Raw genomic sequence first — 22,479 nt, 5'->3', positions numbered from 1 at the left:
GTTGTGACTTTTATTTTGAAATTCAAAAATACCTCACTTTACGGAAGCCATATTCAACCTGTAACAGTTGTGAATGACATTCCCACTTAAATATTTTCTATTTCACAATCATGAATGAGAAATTACTGCAGTTACGACGAGTTCAGCACTAGCTCACGTGGCTCATCTTAGAAAATGTCGGAAAAGACCAATCTTCAGGTATGTTTTCATTCATTCACTACTCAAAACCCAAATTTAACTGTAATTTAACCGTATTTAATTAATTTCACAGACACATTAGTATGTTATTATGACCTAATGGCTAAGGTTATTTTGGTTTAGGGTTGGTGGTTTATAGGAAATATCATCAGAACCATCTTAACCCAAAAAGTTGTTGAATAATATTGTCAAATATGACATCTCAGTAACATTAGTTTACTCCTCCCTTGTGTATAACGGACAGAATGAATAGGCATTATTGTCTTATCTGCTGAAGCCAGGACACTGGGGCGTAGTGCCTCCTCCTGCATCAGACTATCCTGCTTCTTGTTCACTATACATTGCTTTCTTGTACTCAAAAGTGTCTGAAGACTCCAGTTCATCTCACTACAAACTATGGCAGATGGACCTTATAAATACATTAGGGTCAGAACATAATTTAAATGAATGTTACTCTGTGCTGTTTGTGTTGGTACTAACCTTTGCATGGAATATTATTTATATTTTACAGGACGGTGATGGCAGAGTCAGTAGGGTGATCCGTGTTGGCACCAGAAAAAGCCAGGTAATTTAATATATGTATGCTTATTGCACATATATATCCCAAACTTTTGAATGATACTGTACATACAAATTAGATAACCTAAAATATTATTAGAATATCTAACCCCATTTAATAAATTTAAATGTATGTTTCACCATTTTTTACGACTGCTTGTCACTGGAATCATCCATTTATTTTATTTTAAGTACCAATGTAAAAGCGTTACTTTCCATTATTATAACTGTACATATTTTGCCTCTTCATCACTTAGTAGTATAAGTGTTACATAAAAAAAAAAAAGTAGGTTTTTAAGTTTGATTGGGTGTGTCAGTGGTGTTGATGGGATTGATAAGCTTTCTGTCTTTGTCAGGGTGGGTGTAAGATTGCTTAGTTTTATAAAGAAACTGGTTACAACCTTCAACCAGAAGATGAGCCTTAAAGGACACTCATATTTTAGGTCAAATCTAATATTGTTGAACCTTTTTGTTACTTCAGCTGGCTCGGATTCAGACAGACAGTGTTGTAGAGAAACTCAAGGAGTTGCACCCTGATGTTAATTTTGAAATAGGTAAGAGATTATTGTCTAATATGCAAAACAGTTCTTGTTTATTTGTAATTGAGTTTACCAAGTAGGACATAAGTTAATATCCACTTCATATAATCTTTTATTTTGTTTCAGTGGCTATGTCAACAACGGGAGATAAAATACTTGACACAGCTTTATCCAAAGTATGTCCTAATCTAAATCCCCAAAAAATGAGTTTTGTGAATGTTAATGTATATAAAGAAGAAAATGAAGTATTGTTCAACGTTTTGTGTTAAAGATCGGTGAAAAGAGTCTCTTCACAAAAGAATTGGAGAATGCTTTGGAAAAGAATGAGTGAGTCTTTGCTTCTTTATATCACTCATGTATACTTTGCAGTACATAAAGATTTGTTCTTTGGTCTTTCGGTGCATTTGATGTTTCAGAAGTTTGTATTGATACATTGCTGCAGATGTTTCAGTATGAATAAGGCTGTTGTAATATTTGTGTCTCTGTAGGGTAGACCTGGTCGTGCACTCTTTGAAAGACTTGCCTACTGTTCTTCCTGTGGGCTTCACTATAGGAGCTGTGCTGAAGTAAGGAAATCACAATAGTGTCTCTATGTTCTGAAGTGCTTATATGTTTCTCTACATCTGAAGAGTCTTTTATCTTAAAAGTAGCTGACATGTCATGTTACACACAAACATCAACCTAAATGTTCATAAATGATTATTAAAATGTATGTACAGTTTGTAGCGTATTGCAAATACTTTTAATTATGAAGCCAACATTGAGATTTGACATTTCCCTCTCTTCAAAGACGAGAAAACCCCCATGATGCTGTTGTCTTGCACCCCAAAAATAAAGGCAAACGTCTCGACTCTCTAGCCAACAAAAGGTAAGAGGTGCCCTGTACACAGAATCATATTTTTAAATATATATTGATACATTTTTAAGAAATTAATACTTTTATTCAGCAAGGACGCATTAAATTAATTAAAAGACACAGCTGTTTCATGACAACAGTTGTGTGTTTTGTGTTTATTCAGACACCTGCAGTACCACTAATGCTCCCAAATCTTCGTTTTTATAACAGTAAAAGCTCTTTTCATGTAGTCGCGATATTATATTGTCATGTTTATCAAAATAAAACTGAATGAATAAAAATTTAAAAAAGTAGACCCCACTTCATTGGTATTTGAATAGGATGGTTTATGTTTAACTTTATTCTTGTACAAACAGACCCTGTATTAAGTAATGTAATGAATGAATGAAAATGTCTCTGAAACATCTGTGTATTTGACAAATATTGCATTTATTTCACTTCATCTGTGATAAAGTATGCAAGCACAGTGCAAGCATCATTACAGGAAGTCAAACACACTTAAATTCTTGAGAACCAAATCAGCATATTTGAATGATTTCTGAAGAATTGTGTTGTAATGCACATGATGTGCTGAGTCGCATGATGTCTTGAGTCACATGATGTTCTGGTGCACATGGCTTAAAACTAATACATATGAATTGAGCGGTTTACTCCACATTTTCTGAAGAGACTCGATTGCTTTATATGATCAACAGATTTAATTTTGGTTTTAGGATTTAACTTTTATTTACATGTAAACATTAATCATCTCACACATCAGTTGTGGTAAACGGAAGCTCAAGCAAGTTTGTTTGACGTGCGAGTACCAATGAGGTTTGTTCTCGTGTGTTACGCAGCATGTTTGAGCTTCCGCAAAACAGGTTTATTCTTGCATATCATTCAGGTTCATTCAAGCTTCTGTTTATGTTCACTGATCAATGTTTATATGTGAGTAAAAGCCTAACTTCAAATCTGTTCATCATACAAAGCGATCAAATCTCTTCAGAACATTTGAACTAAACTGCTCAATTTATTTGGATTAGTTTTATGATAAGCCCCTTAATTGGGAATTAAGTATTTGAATTTTTTGGGATATTTTTCTTATATATACAGTACAGTCCAAAAGTTTGGAACCACTAAGATTTTTAATGTTTTTAAAAGAAGTTTCGTCTGCTCACCAAGGCTACATTTATTTAATTAAAAATACAGTAAAAAACAGTAATATTGTGAAATATTATTACAATTTAAAATAACTGTGTACTATTTAAATATATTTGACAAAGTAATTTATTCCTGTGATGCAAAGCTGAATTTTCAGCATCGTTACTCCAGTCTTCAGTGTCACATGATCCTTCAGAAATCATTCTAATATGCTGATTTGCTGCTCAATAAACATTTATGATTATTTTCAATGTTGAAAACAGTTGTGTACTTTTTTTTCCAGGATTTCTTGATGAATAGAAAGTTCAAAAGAACAGCATTTATCTGAAATACAAAGCTTCTGTAGCATTATACACTACCGTTCAAAAGTTTGGGGTCAGTAAGAATTTTTATTTTTATTTTTTGAAAAGAAATTAAAGAAATGAATACTTTTATTCAGCAAGGATGCATTAAATCAATCAAAAGTGGCAGTAAAGACATTTATAATGTTACAAAAGATTAGATTTCAGATAAACACTGTTCTTTTGAACTTTCTATTCATCAAATAATCCTGAAAAAAAATATTGTACACAAATATTTTGTACAATTGTACACATTAAATGTTTATTGAGCAGCAGATCAGCATATTAGAATGATTTCTGAAGGATCATGTGACACTGAAGACTGGAGTAACGATGCTGAAAATTCAGCTTTGCCATCACAGGAATAAATTACTTTGTGAAATATATTCAAATAGAAAACAGTTATTTTAAATTGTAATAATATTTCACAATATTACTGTTTTTACTGTATTTTTAATTAAATAAATGTAGCCTTGGTGAGCAGACGAAACTTCTTTTAAAAACATTAAAAATCTTAGTGGTTCCAAACTTTTGGACTGTACTGTATATATATATATATATATATATATATTATTATTATTATTATTATTATTATATATATTTTTTTACTGTGCATTTGTGAATCATTAATGCTTTGCCCTAACTGAATGGTATTTTGGTCAAAAAAAGAATTACAGTTTCTATGAATTTAGCCTTGCTGTTTGTGTGTTAATACTTCATCCACATTTTAAGGGTTCCTAATTCTTTAAATGTGTGAATCCTTTGTATGGTTGACTGACTGATAGACTGAAGAAATTTAGTAGGTTTAATCACCTGTTTGGCCTGTTAACCACCTGTTAACCCCAATTAATCAGGTCAGCCTGTTACAATGTGACACTAAAGACTGAGGTAACAATGCTGAAAATTCAGCTTTGCTATCACAGGAATAAATTACATTTTTTTTAATTTACTACAATAGAAAAGGTTTTTTATTGTAATATTTTACAATATTACTGTTTTTACTATATTTTTGATCAAATAAATGCAGCATAAGAGACTTTACAGACCCCAAACTGTTTAATGGTAGCATATGTATATTTATATATACAGTATTTTTAAATTGTATATTTACAGGATACGTTTTCTTGTATAATACATACATTTACATTTTATATTTAAAGTGTTATAGGTACCAGTTCTCTTCGCCGTGCTGCACAGCTGAAGAAAAGATTTCCCCACCTGGAGTTCAAAGACATTGTATCTTTCAATGCAGTGTGCAGCAATGTTTTTTTTCTCCTCACTTTTTCTGACTGTAATAATTGTGTGTAGATGCATATAACAAGTAAATTATGATTTCCGTGTGTTAACAAGCACTCATTGTTTTGTGTGAGGTTATGCCTTAACAGTTGTGTTTCAGAGAGGTAATCTCAACACCCGTCTGAAGAAGCTGGATGAAAAGGATGACTTTTCTGCCATCATCTTAGCAGCAGCTGGTCTTCGGAGAATGGGCTGGGAGAACCGCATTAGCCAGGTGCCTCTATCCTCCTTTAACCCACAGTGCACTGCACTGTCTTCCCTCAGGTCAACGCTACTGATCATTGCATTTATTACCCTATAATGCATATTGATATATTTTGTATCATCTTGTTTCAGATCCTTGGGCCTGAGGACTGCATGTATGCAGTTGGACAGGTGGGCAGCATTCAGTGTCCCTATTGAGTAAATGTCCTGCACAGCGGTGAGTGTATGTCCATCAAACTGAGCTTTACTGACTGCTCTTACTGTCCTGTTAAAGGGTGCTCTGGCAGTCGAGGTGAGAGCTCGAGACCGGGACATACTGGAAATGGTGTCAGTATTAAATGACTCGGACACTGTGTTGAGCTGCATCGCGGAGAGAGCGTTCCTCAGACACCTGGTAGGCATCCTGCTGCACTATAAAACCCCACATACCTGCTTGAGTTAATTAATAATTAATAAATAAATGCACTGTAATTCAAAAGTTTGGAGTTGGTACATTTTTAGGGGCCAAGCACCAAAGGGGCTTAGGCACCTATTGTAATCGTTAGATTTCTTTTTATTATTATTCTTCTTCTTCCGCTCTTGAAGTCTATGGCAGCCCATAGAACCGCTTGCGGGAAAGTTGTGAAATTTGGCACACAGTTAGAGGACAGTCTGACCTTTGACCATAGCAAATTTGGAGTCTCTAACTCAATTCCTCTAGCGCCACCAGCTGTCCAAATTTGCACTTATGTTTATGCTAATAACTTTTGAACCATAAGGGCTAGAAACAAAATTCTTTCCTTGGCTCAAGACGAATCGATTGCACCATATGCCGTCATTTTCCGTCATGAAAAACCTACTTTTTCGAACTCCTCCTAGGCCGTTACTCCGATTTTCACAAAAATGTAATCAGATCATCTTCAGACCATGCCGACAAAAAGTTATGGAATTCAAGTCGATTCCTCAAACGGTTTTCGAAAAACACGCAAACAAATTTAATGTTGCGTTTGCGAAAAGAGACGTAAGGCTGTATCTCCATAACGCTTTATTGTATTCAGACCAAACTTGGTATATGTCATCACAAGCATGACCTGAGGCATCATGCAGTGTTTTGGTGCAGCGCCACCTACTGGTGCGGAGATATGAAAAATGGCTATTTTTGCTTATAACTTCTGATGGCTTTTTCCAATAATCATAAATTTGGTCTCGTTGGATTCAGGGCATCATGCCGAGTCGATTGATAACCAATTTTCCCATAGGGGACATTTTGGCCGTCGGCCATTTTGAATTTTGTGCTAAAATGCTGTATTTTACGAACGCATTAATGTATCGTTACGAAACTCGGTATGGGTCATCAGCACAATGCCCTGAAGGAGCCTGAGAAGTTTCGACACTGCGCCACCTTGTGATCAAAAGTTACAACAATATTTACAAAAATGCTAATAACTTTTGTCTATATTAACCGATTGTATTAAAACTGGTCTCAGTAGATTCCTTGGGTCATGAGTTGGGTCTGAGAACATTGATATCAAATTTGCCATAGTCAGCTAAACGTCCTGTCCGCCATATTGTTTTTCTTTAAAAACCTACTTTTTCGAACTCCTCCTAGACCGTTGCTCCGATTTTCACCAAAATTGAACCGTGTCATCTTCAGACCATGCCGACAAAAAGTTATGGATTTCAAGTCGATATGTCAAACCGTTTTCGTATACCAGAGCAAAGAATTTGAGGCATGATGCAAAAACGACTCTTGAAGCTGAATCTCTTCAGTGCTTTGACATATTGACACCAAACTTTGCAAGTGCCATTGTCACCTCACTCTGACCATACCACAACAATTTGGACACAGCGCCACCTATTGGTCGAAAGTGATGAACCAGTAAATCCTCATTTTTGATCATTTTTCTGCTCTTTTACCTAAAATGATCTTAATAGGTCTTTAATTGCTCACTGCTGCAGTTAGCCTGATGCTCCCAGTCATGTTGGCTTGCTTCTTGTGCCGTTTTTGTGCTTGGCCCCGTAATTGCTGCTTGCAGCTATATTTTTTTAAATGTTTTTGATCAAAAATACAGTAAAAACAGTAATATTGTGAAATATTATTACAATTTAAAATTACTGTGTTCTAGTTTAATATATTTTAAAATGTAATTTATTCCTGTGATCAAAGCTGAATTTTCAGCATCATTACTCCAGTCTTCAGTGTCACATGATCCTTCAGAAATCATTCTGATGATGATTTGATGCTCACAAAAAAATTCTTATCAATGTTGAACAGTTGTACTGTTTAATATTTGATACAGTTGGTACATATGTTCAGAATTCATTGATGAATAGAAAGTTTAAACGATTAACTTGAAATAGAAATCCTTTGCAACACTAGGAGTGTGTCTCAATCAGCTCCCTAGTTCAGTAGTCAACTGTTTCGGTTGTTTCAATCGCAAAATCCTTCCAGTCCACTGTACACCTTTGCTCCAGGGAGCATTGATGCTCACTATGTTCCCTTAACGAAAAACATTTTGTGAGCCAACTCAATACACATAATGACGTGTGATAGATGTTTTGAAAAAGCAAACCGTTATTAAATGATATTTCAGCATAAACATACATTGTTAGATAGGTACTAAACGTAAACATTTAAAATTAATTTACAGCTGAAATGTTGCAGGTCTATGAAAAATGTAAAAAACATAAAAAATAATAAATGTTCTGCTGCTATTCTTAAATATCAGTAGTGTCTACTGTCACTTGATCAGTTTAATGTGACCTTGCTAAACAAAAAAATAATTTCTTACTGACCCCAAAATATTTGAATGACAGTGTAAATATGTAATAATTCATTACATGAAAAATATATTTAAAAACTATGTGTAATGAAAATATATTACTCTTTACTTGGTGGTTAAACCATATGACATTTTTGAAGTCATTAAATGGAAACATTCAATGGAAAAATTCAAAACCATATAAAGCCAACACAAACAAAGAATACATTTCTACAAACTTTGCACATGTGCCTTAAACTATTTTTTTCTTTTTATAGGAAGGGGGGTGCAGTGTTCCAGTTGCTGTTTACACTGAAGTTAAGAATTCACAGGTAGTGAGGAGCTACATGCTGGTTTTAATTTATACTCAACTAGAAAATGTCTCTCAGCTGAATGTCAGATCTTTGTTTGTTTTACAGGTCTACCTGACTGGAGCGGTGTACAGTCTTGATGGCTCAGAGAGTCTGAAGGAGACAATGCAGACAAGCATCAGCTCAGACAATCAGGTTGTTAATCCACTCTAGGTATAATTTCCTATATTCTGGATGCTTCTTTGAATTTTAAACTAATCTGAGCATGTGTAACCTCATTATTCCCAGACTGAGGAGCAGGAGAAGGTTGATGAGAAGGTCCAGCGTGTGGGTATTACTGCTTTAAAGGTGTCAGAAGCAGCCCAGGATGCCGCAGTGAAGTTAGGAGTGGACCTTGGAAATCTGCTGCTCAGCAAAGGTGCCAAAGAGATACTCACTGTAGCCAGACAGCTTAATGACGCACGATAGCTATATAATACTCCAAATCTGTAACTGAAGAGCAACCACCCTCTTTTCCAGAAGTATTTTATTAAAATTTCAAAGTGTTTATGTGTCATCCTAGATAGATGACCTTTATATTTTGTGTGTAATTAAGATATTAGATTTTTTCACAGAAAAAAAAGCAACTTTGTATTGTATTTACAGGATTTTTAGCGAGGGTCAATTTACAGTTACTACTTCAAAACAGACTTGGATGATGCATAAAAATAATGCCAAAATAATGACTCTGCTATTCACCATTCACCGCATTACAGAGAGATAATAGGCAGAAATTATATCTGCTCCCATATTAAGCCATGAATACACAATCATGCCTTTTAAGATGGTGTGTGTTGTATAGACACATGCTTATTTGAAACTTGAATTATTCTAGGATGTACATTTTTGAAAGCTGCTTGAGGTATCATCTACATTTTACCTTCACTGACTGTGAAGCTACACAACGTAATAACCTGTATAGCACTACATAATTTTTTGTATGGATGGGCCAGCTGATTTTTGATAGTATTTAGTGTTTTTTTTTGTTTTGTTTTTTTCCATTAATTTCCATATATTTTATGCCTTAAATGTTTTTATTGAAACCTTTAAATTGTTTATCAGATCTAACATCAGTGCCTGGAAATTCAAAATATCGCCTTTGCAAATTTCTTTGTGTATTAGCGCATGGTCTGATAACTGAATGGAGTTTGTATGCACTGCCTCATCCTTTTCATTTATTCCACTCAAATATGAATTTGTTACTTTATTTATTTGGCTAAATGTCTTTGCTGGACATCCTCTTGTTCTTGGATTTGTATGATGATGTATGACGAAACTAAGCCAGTATTCATTCGCTATGATATTCTAAAACACTGATTTATATTTTTTTATGGTTAAGAGCCAGCTTAACCGATATCAACTTGATTTAATGTGAGCATATGCAAGATTTTTAGAATGTACTGAAGAGTTTTTCATTTTAGCATAGTTTTATGGCATTTTCTGAGTCAGTGGTATACTGGTAAACTGAACTCTGAATAACTTGATAGCATTGTTTGTCATGACTTTGAAAGTGGGCATCTGCATTTACATGAAACAGCGCATTTTAAATGTTTGGTGGTTTTAACAGCAGAGTTGGTTTTACTTACTGTATTTGCCAGTCCTAAATAAATCAATCAATAAAAATGCAATCATCTGTTTTGGACTTTCTTTGCTATTTTTTTTTTTTTTACAAACTGCACTAAACTGTAGGATATCACCAGAATTCACTTTTTTTCATAAATTTAAAAATAAAGACCTGACAAGTGATGGTTGAGGGTATACATATGGAGTCAATCATTACGTTACCAGAACTGTCTCTGCACTGAACTCTTAGAATTAAAAAATAGAGTTTTATTTTTTTTATGTGCACACTTTTCAAGATTGATGTTTCATATATATCTATTCCAGGTGGCATGTAAACAGTGAAGGACTGCCTGTCAGATGTCAAGCTTTAGACTAGCTATATCTTGTTCTGAGGGTGAACTCGCTTTATTAGCGCGTGGCTTCTTCTGGCAACCAGTTGTGGCATGTCGCCATCGCGTCCACTCATTTTCACAGGAAATTACATACTGTCCACAGAAGTCTATAATTGCATACCTGCTTCAATAAACAAACATACATTTTAAAAACACGCACATATTTGTGTGACAGTTTTACACAAGATATAAAATATTAAAAAATAAATTATAGGCCTACATTAAATTTTGAATATAATATAAATTAAAAATATTTCACTCCAAATATCAAAAATAAATAGGTAAAAATGAATTTATTTATGTATTGTTTTGTCGGTTTCATGGAAGAGAGTGCATGTGATGTGAGCGCGCGCAGGTCTGGTTTGGAGCATCACTGAAAATGAGCTGCGGTCAAGTGGTGCTCAATGACGTCCAGCTCCCCCTCTCTGGACGTCATGGATTGAGTTTGAGTTTGACCTAGTCCAGCTCCACCTCTGTGGATCTAACGGGTGGAGGGATAGAGTAAGGTTGGGTTATGGCTGGACCTTCCAGCTCCACCCATTATGCCCAAATTACATCAAGAGAGGGGGAGATGGACTTCACGCTCCACCCGTGGTTCTGCAGGCTCTGCGGCTCTTCTGTCCATCCCAGGTTTTGCGTCACGCCTCACCACGAAACCCCCTCAGGACTCGATTTTTCATTCAGTCCTGTACGGGATTACCAGTGGCAGGACATATTTCTGGTACTTATTGTAAAGGATAAAAGTGACGTGCATTTCAGCACTTAAACGAATATATTTCCTCTCAAGTGTGAGCCAAGGTAAGTGATTTCCCCCTCTAAATTTAAACATTTGGTTAGTCATAGCAGTGCATTCTCAGCAGAAGCATAACTTTACAATACTTGTTTTTATCATATATGACTGACTTTAGAACAATAACATAACGTCTGATTAGTAATCATCTTTTATTATTTAATAAGATGTTATTTACGGTATTAATGTTTTTATCACATTATATTTTAATCGTAATACTATACTATGCTGTGATAAGGTATTATAAGAGGGTTTGATAAGCTCAATAATGTTTTCATTAATTAATATTATTTAATCAAAGTAATAAAGCATATATATATGTGCATGGTATTAATACAGATAAAACTACTAACTCTCGTGGATTAGCCTACATACACAGCATAAGACCACAAAGCAAAATCTCTTGTTGGCCTGTTAAACTTTTTTTCTTTGTGTTCAATAAAACTATCCTAATATCCTTAAAAGGGCAATGAACATATTAACACATTACCTTTTTTCTAACACTTTAGGGCTCATATGATACAATTTAAAATTTCTTTTTAAAATACCCCTTTTTATGTTCAATTTTTATTTACAGTTTGTATTTCCAATTTGTACGTTTTTTTTTTTTCTATTTTCAGGGACCCCCGGCTTCCTTTTCTCAAATATCTCTTTATATCATTTAAAGGGTTGATAATAAGAAATGTTTACAAAATATTTGAATACACATTAAGTGTTTTAGATATATATGTTATCTTACTTGTACATGAACATGCACAGTATCTCACCAAATAGTGGGCAAAAATCACAGTGGCAATAATTTGTATCACAGTGGCAATAATTTGTTCTACCTGTGAAAAATTCTGATTATGTTTCACTGGATACAATACATTCCAACAAGATTTCCATTGTACAGGCTGTCTCCGCACGGCACAATCTACTAAGTCTCATGTGAACGCTCGAGCAATCCCCTCCTACCTAGTGTTCTCTGTGGGACTGAGCCAATGATGTCTGTCTCTGACCTGGCTATTCACATTCTCTGATTTCGCTCTTCCTTTTGGCTCCAAACTCCAGGGACTTACATCTAGCCGGTCAATTCAGTGTGTCAGCACAATACGGTCTCTTGGAGGAAACCAAATCCCAGCCTTTTACAAGAGCACCAAATTCTAAACCAGATCAATTTGACAGAGTAGGGGCCTCTCCTGAATGAGCAGACGGTGTAAAAAGCTTTGCGTTTCAAGGGGAAAGTATAGGAAGACGCTCCCCTTGGAGATTTCTCATTTTGAATGCATTGTTATGTACTGTATGATGACTCATGTACTTTGTTGACTAGAAGCCACAGTGAAATTAAATGTAAAAATGTAATCATGTAGTTTTTTAGACATAGTCACAGCACTGAAGCATTTTTGCTCCCTTTTAGACATTTGGAATGGCAGAGAAGACATCTGATCCTGGGTCAGTTAGTATTACTATGGAGGACAGCTTTTGTAATGGGGGAACACAGCCCCAGGAAGCTCCATTGCTAACCCATCTGAAGAAGGTGGAGAACCATATTACAGAGGCACAGCGCTTCTCTCACCTGCCCAAACGCACTGCTGTGGACCTGGAGTTCAGTGACCTCTCCTACACCATCAGAGAAGGACCATGGTGGAAGAAACAAGGTCAGGAGCGTGTACACACTTTGATTAATGTAACCATTCATATAAAGGAAATGCAAGTTCACGTCTGTACAGTAGAGGGCGCAACTCAAACAAACCTTTCATCTGTGCAGCCATTCTGAATTGCAAAAGAATAGTTATAGGACAAAGGAAAAGGAAGTTCAACACTTTACAATAAGGTTCATTAGTTAAACATTAGTTAATTTATTAACTAACATGAACTAACCATGAGCAATACATTTGTTACTGTATTTACTAATCTTTGTTAACATTAGTTAATGAAAATACAGTTGTTCATTGTTTGTTCATGTTAGTTCACAGTGCATTAACTAATGTTAACAAGATTTTAATAATGTATTAGTAAATGATGAAATTAACATTAATAAAGATTAATAAATGCTGTATAAGTGCAGTTCATTATTAGTTCATGTTAACTAACATAGTTAACTAATGACCCTTATTGTAAAGTTTTACCCTTCCGTTACTTATTTGAAAAAGTAACTCAGATATTTTGTTGTAAATTTAAAAGTAAATGCATTACTTTACTAGTTACTTGAAAAAGTAATCTAATTACTTGACTTGCTTTACTTGTAATGCATTATCCATTGGTCGTCCCTGAATAATTGTACACAAATGAACACAGCACAACTATATAGAAATATAAACCAGTTCAGATTAGGAGAGAAATCCAATCTTTTAAAAAATGGAGCCTAAATTACATTACTATGTGCAATGATCGACTTTTTATATCTTGGTTGTACAAGTCAAATAGGAAATTAAAACATTCAGGTTTTGGCTAGATGCATTCTTATAGTAGCAGCTTTTGTTCATTTACAAAGCGGATATGGTAAGCAATCGTATTTTACCAGCTTAGCATACAGAGGAGATTAAAATCACATTAGAACAATAAACAAGACTGAATCTGATGGAGACCTTGCCTTGCTATTGGATATTTAGATCTATCGATTTGCAGGTAACGTCATGAATGCTGGTATCTCATACGATCACTTCTGTTCTTATGTGATGAAGCTGACTCATGCTCTGTCTAATCTGGCCAAAAGATAGCAGTTGGTTCTTTGCTCTCATAATTTATTAGTGAAAAGATACCAGTGTGGAAGATGCTACTATTTTGCAGCCTTCATAGGCCAACAAGATTTATTTTTGCAGTGCCATCACCAATTTAATGTAATTTAAAGTAGATGAGATCATATCTGACATCACTAGGGAGAACAGAATTCTTAATGTGGAATTGGCTTATGATATCATCCATAATGCTTGTGCCTTGGTAATTCTCCTGACTATTCTTATGCATGCTGAGTGTAGCATTTAATATGTCTGCACTATGATGAAGAAATACAGAATGAATGTATTTGTAAAGGTGAAACATGCGAATGTAAGAGTGTTAAATGTAATTTGCACTCACTATGCTTCCATTGTGGCCTAAAGCAAGAGCTCCACCAATGATGAAAATATGGTAGCCATCAAACAAGTGAACAGACATGTATGGGAATAAAGTCAAAGGGTAAAGAAAAGGGCTTCAACTGTGAGAACAGAGCTTTTGGGCTAATAGGCTGCTAATTAGGGTGCCTTGCTTTGAAATACAGTAAGTCTGTCTTTGACAATCCTGGGAGTGTATCCTCTCCCTCTCTTTCTCTCTCTCTCTTTACATTTTGCTATATTAGTGACTCTACAAAATGTCTTTTTTTAATGAGACCTTTCAGTCTGTGGGTGGGTGAAAGCCTTCTTGGTGGACTCATAGAAAGGTCAATGAGCAGACTTGTCCAGAGTGTTTTAATTAGCCACTGAACTTAAAGGTTTTGGAGCCTGATTCTCTCATCACCTTTATCACTCGCTTTCTCACATTTCTTAGCTTTGGAGAAAATATGTAGTACAGTCATGAGGTTCATGGATTAAACCATACTTCTTATTTGAAGGGATTAACTGCAAGTGGACCATTTGTTTCAAAGGAGAACCAACCATATGACTCCAAGCATATATCTTTTTTCCCCCTGCAGGATATAAGGCCTTGCTCAAGTGTCTGTCGGGCAAGTTCTGTAGTCGGGAACTCATTGGCATTATGGGCCCTCTGGGGCTGGAAAGTCTACCTTGATGAACATCCTGGCAGGGTACAGGTGAGGGTAAATTGAGTGCAAAAGTAATGTGGAAAAAAAAAAAAAAAGCAAGAAAGCATGCTGTACTTTTCATTCTATTTGATTATATTATTGGAATTTCACATTGGAATTAAAAAAAAAAAAAAAACGTATACATTCCTTACATTTAAAAAATAATTGCATTTAAAATAAATAAAATATAATTTATATATAAATCTTTTTATTTTATTTAAATTAAATTAAATCTTAAACGCTTACATACTCATAGCTGCATGTTATGTGCGTTAAAGGGAAACAGGGATGACTGGACAGATCCTGGTAAATGGAAAGCTCAGAGACCTCCGAACCTTTCGTAAAATGTCCTGTTACATAATGCAGGAGGACAGATTGCTGCCCCACTTGAATGTTCAAGAAGCAATGATGGTGAGTCTGTAGGGAGAATGATGTGGTAAAGGATGCCCCCTACTGCTGGTTTGCTAATGCTCATATTACAATCACTTGTGAATGCTTTCATTTGCAGAAAAAGGTAGTTTCTAAAGAGAAACCCATGACTGAACTCATCTAAATGATTTTTCCTCTGTTTTTTAGGTATCAGCCAACCTGAAGCTCAGTGAAAACACAGAGGTGAAAAAGGAGCTGGTAGGTAAAGCTCATCACCTCATTCAAACTTAAAATATCTTTCCCTCTGAAATTGTCTCTACTTTCTGTGTGTTTATGTTGGCATGTAGATAAAAGAAATTCTGACAGCACTGGGACTACATGAGTGTGTCCACACTCGTACTGTCTCTCTCTCTGGGGGCCAGTGTAAGAGGTTGGCTATTGCCCTTGAGCTAGTAAACAACCCCCCAGTCATGTTCTTTGATGAGCCCACCAGGTATTGATGTTATCGTCTTTAGACACAAATAAAACACAAATATATATATGCTTGTGACACTGAACGATTTTTATATATAACCATAGTGTATGTTTTTTAACTTTTGCTTTTTGATTGCAGTGGTTTGGATAGTGCATCCTGTTTCCAGGTAGTGTCTTTGATGAAGTCTCTGGCACAAGGAGGGCGAACTATCATTTGCACTATTCATCAGCCCAGTGCCAAACTCTTCGAGATGTTTGATAAGGTACATATGCAAATCTTTTTGGGAATCTGAAACATTTTCAGATCACTTCAGTCATCATTTGTTTCTTTTGTGTCTCTTTCACAGCTGTATATTTTAAGCCAAGGCCAGTGCATATATAAGGGAAGTGTCCCATACCTCATCCCTTATTTGAGAGGACTGGGTCTTCACTGCCCAACATACCACAATCCTGCAGATTTCAGTGAGTTGACCATGCGTTTTATAAATACTCATTCATTTTGCAGTGTGTGTGTGTGTGTGTGTGTGTGTGTTCACTACTCACTACTCCTAATGTGTTTGGACTAACTTGGATGGGTTAAATGAAGAGGACAAATTCCAACCATACTTGGCCTTCATATGTCACTTACATACTGACATATACAAGCATATACATGTGTGTGTGTGTGTGTGTGTGTGTGTGTGTGTGTGTGTGTGTGTGTACTGTGTATATTTATTATGTATATATAAATACACACACATACATGTATATATTTAAGAAATATGTACATGTATATATATTTATATATATTTTATATTATTTATAAATATTATATTTGTTATAAATAAAATATTTTTGTTAAATATATACAAGCATGTGTGTGTATTTATATATACATACTAAATATACACAGTACACACACATATATTATGTAAACACAAACTTTTATTTTGGATGCGATTAATCGTTTGACAGCACTATATATTTAGCAAGGATGCATAACTGGTTAATTGATCAAAAGTGACACCAAAGACTAATAATTTCAAAAGATTTCTACAGGTGCATCTCAATAAATTAGAATGTCGTGGAAAAGTTCATTTATTTCAGTAATTCAACTCAAATTGTGAACTTGTGTATTAAATAAATTCAATGCACACAGACTGAATCAAGTCTTTGGTTCTTTTAATTGTGATGATTTTGGCTCACATTTAACAAAAAACCCACCAATTCACTATCTCAATAAATTAGAGTACTTCATAAGATCAATAAAAAAAATGATATTTTAAACAGAAATGTCAGGCTTCTGAAAAGTATGTTAATTTCTATGCACTCAATACTTGGTTGGGCCTCCTTTTGCATGAATTACTGCATCATTGCGGCGTGGCATGGAGGTGATCAGCCTGTGGCACTGCTCAGGTGTAATGGAAGCCCAGGTTGCTTTGATAGCGGCCTTCAGGTCATCTGCATTGTTGGGTCTGGTGTCTCTCATCTTCCTCTTGACAATATAGATTCTCTATGGGGTTCAGGTCAGGCGAGTTTGCTGGCCAATCAAGCACAGTAACACCATGGTCATTGAACCAGCTTTTGGTACCTTTGGCAGTGTGGGCAGGTGCCAAATCCTGCTGGAAAATGAAATCAGCATCTTCATAAAGCTTGTCAGCAGAAGGAAGCATGAAGTGCTCTAAAATTTCCTGGTAGATGGCTGCGTTGACTGTGGACTTCAGAAACTCATCATCACTGACTGTGGAAACTTCACACTGGACTTCAAGCAACATGGTTTCTGTGCCTCTCCACTCTTCCTCAGACTCTGGGACCTTTTTTCTCCAAATGAAATGCAAAATTTACTTTCATCTGAAAAGAGGACTTTGGACCACTGAGCAACAGTCCAGTTCTTTTTCTCCTTAGCCCAGGTAAGACGCTTCTGACGTTGTCTTTGGTTCAGAAGTGGCTTGGTACGTGGAATGTTACAGTCGTAGCCCAATTCCTGAAGACGTCTGTGTGTGGTGGCTCTTGATGCACTGACTCCAGCTTCAGTCCACTCCTTTTGAAGCTCTCCTAAGTTCTTAAATCGGCTTCGCCTGACAATCTTCTCAAGCCTGCAGTCATTCCTTTCACTTGTACACCTTTTCCTACCACACTTTTCCTTCCAGTCAACTTTCCATGAATATGCTTTGGCACAGCATTCTGCGAACAGCCAGCTCTTTTAGCAGTGACCCTCTGTGGCTTACCCTCATTGTAGAGGGTCTTGATGATCGTCTTCTGGACAACTGTCAAGTCAGCAGACTTCCCCATGACTGCTGTTGGGATTACTGACCTAAACCCAGCATTTATACCCTGAGAATGGCAATTTAACAGAACTTGAAATTAAATATTCTAATAATTTGAGATACTGATTTTTTCATTTTGATGAGCAGCAAGCTGTAATCATCAAAATGAAAACAAAAAAGTCTGGAAATATTTTACTTTATGTTTAATAAATCTAGAATATATTTAAGTTTTACTTTTTGAATTAAATTACAGGGGGAAAAATTACTTTTTCATGATATTCTTATTTATTGAGATGCACCTGTATTTCAAATTAATGTTGTTCATTTGAATTTCTATTCATCAAAGAATCCTGAAAAAAATCATGGTATCATGGTTTCCAGAAAAATATTAGATATGCCTATATATATTGCATCATGCATTTCTCCTCTGTTTTGTGTTTAGTCATTGAGGTAGCATCAGGAGAGTATGGTGACTTGAACCCAGTGTTGTTTGAGGCTGTTCAGGGCGGCATGTGTGCTTTGGAGGAAAAGTGCAACTGTATCGACAAAACCACAGTAACCCCATGCACTGCAAAATGTGTCAAAGTGAGTGAGTAATGCTAGTTTCATAATTAACCATTTCTGCTGGTGGATAGCATCTGTAATGCTTACTTGCATAAAGTGTGGTCAGGATGTATGCAAGACAAACTGATCCACTGTGTTCAAAAGCCTCTTTCACATCAAAAAATACTGTATGTGTTTAATATGATATAACTGTCACCTTAATGTTTTCCTACACTTGCTTTTACAGGATTCAGGACACATTGAGAGCCATACTTTTGCAACAAGCTCTCTGACTCAGTTCTGCATTCTCTTTAAAAGAACATTTATTACAATATGCAGAGACCAGGTACAATGTTGTTTCATTTAGTTGATGGTTGGTATGTCAGTCCTAAACTTTTAAAAAGTAAGTTTTTGGTATGCCGTTCAAAGTAAACATACCAACACTGAAAGAGACAAAAAATGTATTTTTTTATTGCATTTGTTTCCTGCTCTAGGTTTTGACACATCTGCGGCTAATGTCACACATCTCAATTGGAGTGTTGATAGGCCTGCTGTATCTCAATATTGGCAATGATGCCAGCAAAGTCTTCAACAACACCGGTTTCCTCTTCTTCTCAATGCTTTTTCTCATGTTTGGAGCGCTGATGCCTACAGTTCTTACCTGTAAGTCAGTAAAGAGAAACGTAAGAACGTAGCAGCCATCTCACAGTTTCAATATCAACACATGTACCACAATTTTGGGTCTAAAGTCATGTCCTACATTCAGCAGGGGAAGTGAAAGTGGTTTTGATCTGATAGATTCTCTTTCCTGTATTCAGTTCCCTTAGAGATGGCTGTGTTTCTGAGGGAACATCTAAACTACTGGTACAGCCTGAAGGCTTACTATTTGGCTAAGACAATGGCTGACATTCCATTCCAGGTGGGTGCTTGCCTGCCTAAGCCTTACTGACTCCATTTTAAGCCTGATATAAGCTGAGCATATTTGGACAGTGTTGAAAGTTTAATATAATGGAAGTAAGACAAAGAAATCATGGACCCTTATAATACCAACATTTGATATTGCCATGGGTTGTCCACACTTTCTCAGGTCCTTTGTCCCATCATGTACTGCAGTATTGTGTATTGGATGACTGAACAGCCTCCAGAGGCAAGCCGCTACTTGCTGTTTTTGGCTTTGTCAATCTGTACAGCTTTAGTAGCCCAGTCTCTTGGGCTTCTGGTCGGTGCTGCCTCCACATCCCTTCAGGTACATGTTGCAGCTACTATTTCTGTTAACTAAATATTTTTGCCTCTCAGGGCTTCAGACTGCGACAAAAATATTTACAAAAATAATTTGCTTTGCTTTCATATTAAGAGAATAAAAGTTTAAGAGATGCCTGCAACCCTAGTTTACAAGTTTACAAAGACATAAGTCTTATGGAAAAAATAGCGCAGATACTGGTCAAAGATTAAACGTTTTTTAGTGTTATCAATTGAAGAATACTTTGCGCATTCAGCTGTATTAGCGTTCACTTAAAAAAACGAACAATAAACACAGCGAACAGTTGTTTATTATGAACCTTTTTTTTTAAATTATTTTAGTTAAAACGATTCGGAAAATAGCCTTGAACTCGTTTGTTAACTAGTGGTTCGAACATTTGGAGCTGTTACCAAGTTCGCAGATGACTCCCGAGTCATTTTTGGTGCGCTTTGAAATGAACCTGGAATCTTTACTTACTTTATAGTCTATTTACCGACTTTTTGTTCATATGTGAACATCTTGTAGTTAAAGAAACATATTAGGATAATACATATCAGTAATATATGCTAAAATAAACTTTTTCTTATTTTACAAAAAAAAATTGGTTACGCTTGTTTGAACTGGCTTTAACACCGTGTCTACACCAGACACAAGCGGCGCGATACGACGCGACAAAAACAATAGAGCCCATTATAATCAATGATACTGTCTACACTGGATGCGGCGCAACCAGACACAACAAATTCCCGACAGTAAACTGATGCCCAGTTCTATTTCTGATGTACTTCAATCAAGCGCACTACTTCTGACACTAAGAGCAAATGGATTTGCAACTGTCGCTTTGTCGAGTCCAGTGTAGACAGCTGTCATGTCCAGTGTGGACACGGTGTAAGGAAAACTTTGTTTGAAAGTAAGACTGTAAGTTTGTACAGTCTTACTAGTTTACTTAACTCTTACTGTGTACTTAACTGTTACTTTTGTTAAGAAGCAGAAATAAGAAGTATGCACTCAATGAACTGGATTTTGTTGTTCAATGAATTCAATGAAATTGATTTTGTAATTTGGCTACTAAAAAATTAATTTGACCTTTAAATGATTGCACCAGCTCCAGTTTGGATCGAGCCCTTGTGATGATTTTAGTTGACGCCGACAATTGAACGAAGACTTCAGATGACGGCAACTTTGAATTGACATACAAAACTATCAGATATTATCCTTATATTGTATATTATCAATATATTGTAATCATTACAAGCACAAGTTGTAACTGCTGCATAACATATTCGTTGTGTCTTCTTAAATGAATATTTTACCTTAACTAAGCACATAATATATAGCTATATGTATTCATATGAACATTACTTTGATACAATCATCTCTGACTGATAATAGAATAGGTGCTTCATAAAGTTTAACATTGAAACAAGCATTTTCTGTAAAGCTGCGTTGAAACAATATTTATTGTGAAAATCGCTATACAAATAAACTCGAATTGAATTAAATGTTTCATTTTAGGATCCAATCTGGAGGCATGCTTTTGGTTATGATAATTTTTCAGCTTGTCTTGGCATATAATTTTTTTAATACATATTGTGCATCTTCTTAACAGGTGGCCACTTTTGTTGGTCCAGTTACAGCCATTCCAGTCCTACTCTTCTCAGGCTTCTTTGTGAACTTTGACACCATTCCAGAATACTTACAATGGAGTTCTTATGTGTCCTATGTGCGGTATGCTATTTATATCTTAAATAGATGTGTTTGCTTTCACTATGTAAACTATGCACAGTTTCATGTATGTTTGATTGTGCTTATGATAGGTATGGATTTGAGGGGGTGATTTTGTCCATTTATGGGATGAACCGAACCGAGCTTGAATGTCCAGGAAGGGTTTGCAAGTTTCAAAGACCTGAAGAAGTTCTGCAGTTGTTGGATGTAGAAGATGCCAAGCTCTACATGGACTTCATCGTATTGGGTATTTTCTTCCTCATCCTGCGACTCGCCACCTACTTGGTTCTTCGGTACAAAATAAAATCAGAGCGATAATAGTAAAGTCCTGGCCTTGCATGGTCTCCATCTCCTGTGGCCTGTTTTCAGGCTACTCTATAGACCATTTCCAAAGGTGTCATTCATTATCTGCTCAGGAAGGTCAGATTTACTTGTTGATCATTTTGGTGTTCTAGTTTTTGTTTTTCTTTTGGATTAAATAAATCACATTTCATTGCCTACAGAATTAGCTTTAAATAATTTCATGTTTTTCAGTGTTACATTGATGCAGTACCAGGTGTTGAAAACATTTGGTGTAATTTGGGCTGCTATATCCAAATTTAACTAGTGATACCAAATTAAATATGCATGCAAATGATAATTTACTGAACGTACTGTTAGTTGTGGCAATTCTGGAATTAATTTAACTCTGACTTTAAAGGATTAGTTCACTTTGAAATGAAAATTACCCCAAGCTTTACTCACCCTCAATCCATCCTAGGTCTATATGACTTACTGTAATTCTTTCTGATGAACACATTCGTATAAATATTAATAAATATCCCTGACACATCCGAGCTTTATAATGGCAGTATGCATTACCAAACCAGCATGAGCTGAAGAAAGTGCCTCTATCCACATCCATCCATCATAAACATATTTCACATGGCTCCGGAGGGTTAATAAAGGCCTTCTAAAGCAAAGCGATGCGTTTGTGTAAAAAAATCCATATTTAACAAGTTATGAAGTAAAATATCTAGCTTCCGCCAGACCACCTTCCGTATTCAAATTACAGAAAAAACGTAACTGGCGTCACGTCAATTCTGTAGGCGTAGGATGTATATCGTAAGCTTTTTGAAGAATACGGATATTTTACTTTATAACTTGTTAAATAT

The 22,479-nt window shown here is 35.7% G+C and overlaps 2 protein-coding genes across 3 annotated transcripts; both read left to right on the top strand.

Moving 5' to 3' along the window:
* Positions 1-27: 27 nt before the first annotated feature.
* hmbsb (hydroxymethylbilane synthase, b) lies at positions 28-9,851 on the top strand. 2 transcript variants are annotated; one of them, XM_048161068.1, is made up of 14 exons: positions 28-198; positions 710-763; positions 1,238-1,310; positions 1,422-1,471; positions 1,567-1,622; positions 1,784-1,861; positions 2,086-2,163; positions 4,793-4,868; positions 5,029-5,142; positions 5,265-5,303; positions 5,407-5,526; positions 8,152-8,205; positions 8,293-8,379; positions 8,473-9,851. In XM_048161068.1, the coding sequence occupies exons 1-14, from the start codon at positions 175-177 to the stop codon at positions 8,650-8,652; spliced, it is 1,083 nt and encodes a 360-aa protein (XP_048017025.1). In that variant the 5' UTR covers positions 28-174; the 3' UTR covers positions 8,653-9,851. The 2 variants fall into 2 exon arrangements, with proteins under 2 accessions (XP_048017025.1, XP_048017024.1); XM_048161067.1 differs by lacking the exon at positions 28-198 and adding an exon at positions 480-624.
* Positions 9,852-10,532: 681 nt separating this feature from the next.
* abcg4b (ATP-binding cassette, sub-family G (WHITE), member 4b) lies at positions 10,533-22,125 on the top strand. Its single transcript, XM_048162048.1, is given in 16 exon segments — positions 10,533-10,976; positions 12,368-12,608; positions 14,621-14,689; positions 14,692-14,737; positions 15,007-15,139; positions 15,305-15,355; positions 15,445-15,590; positions 15,711-15,834; positions 15,919-16,033; positions 18,260-18,402; positions 18,608-18,706; positions 18,855-19,023; positions 19,179-19,279; positions 19,448-19,606; positions 21,210-21,328; positions 21,418-22,125. Coding segments are annotated over 15 exon segments (1,932 nt in total). The 5' UTR covers positions 10,533-10,976; positions 12,368-12,376; the 3' UTR covers positions 21,644-22,125.
* Positions 22,126-22,479: the final 354 nt, after the last annotated feature.

This window comes from Megalobrama amblycephala, linkage group LG16 (genome assembly GCF_018812025.1).
Source record: "Megalobrama amblycephala isolate DHTTF-2021 linkage group LG16, ASM1881202v1, whole genome shotgun sequence".
NCBI classification, from domain to species: Eukaryota; Metazoa; Chordata; class Actinopteri; order Cypriniformes; family Xenocyprididae; genus Megalobrama; species Megalobrama amblycephala.
This window is presented reverse-complemented; position numbering and strand designations above follow the sequence as displayed.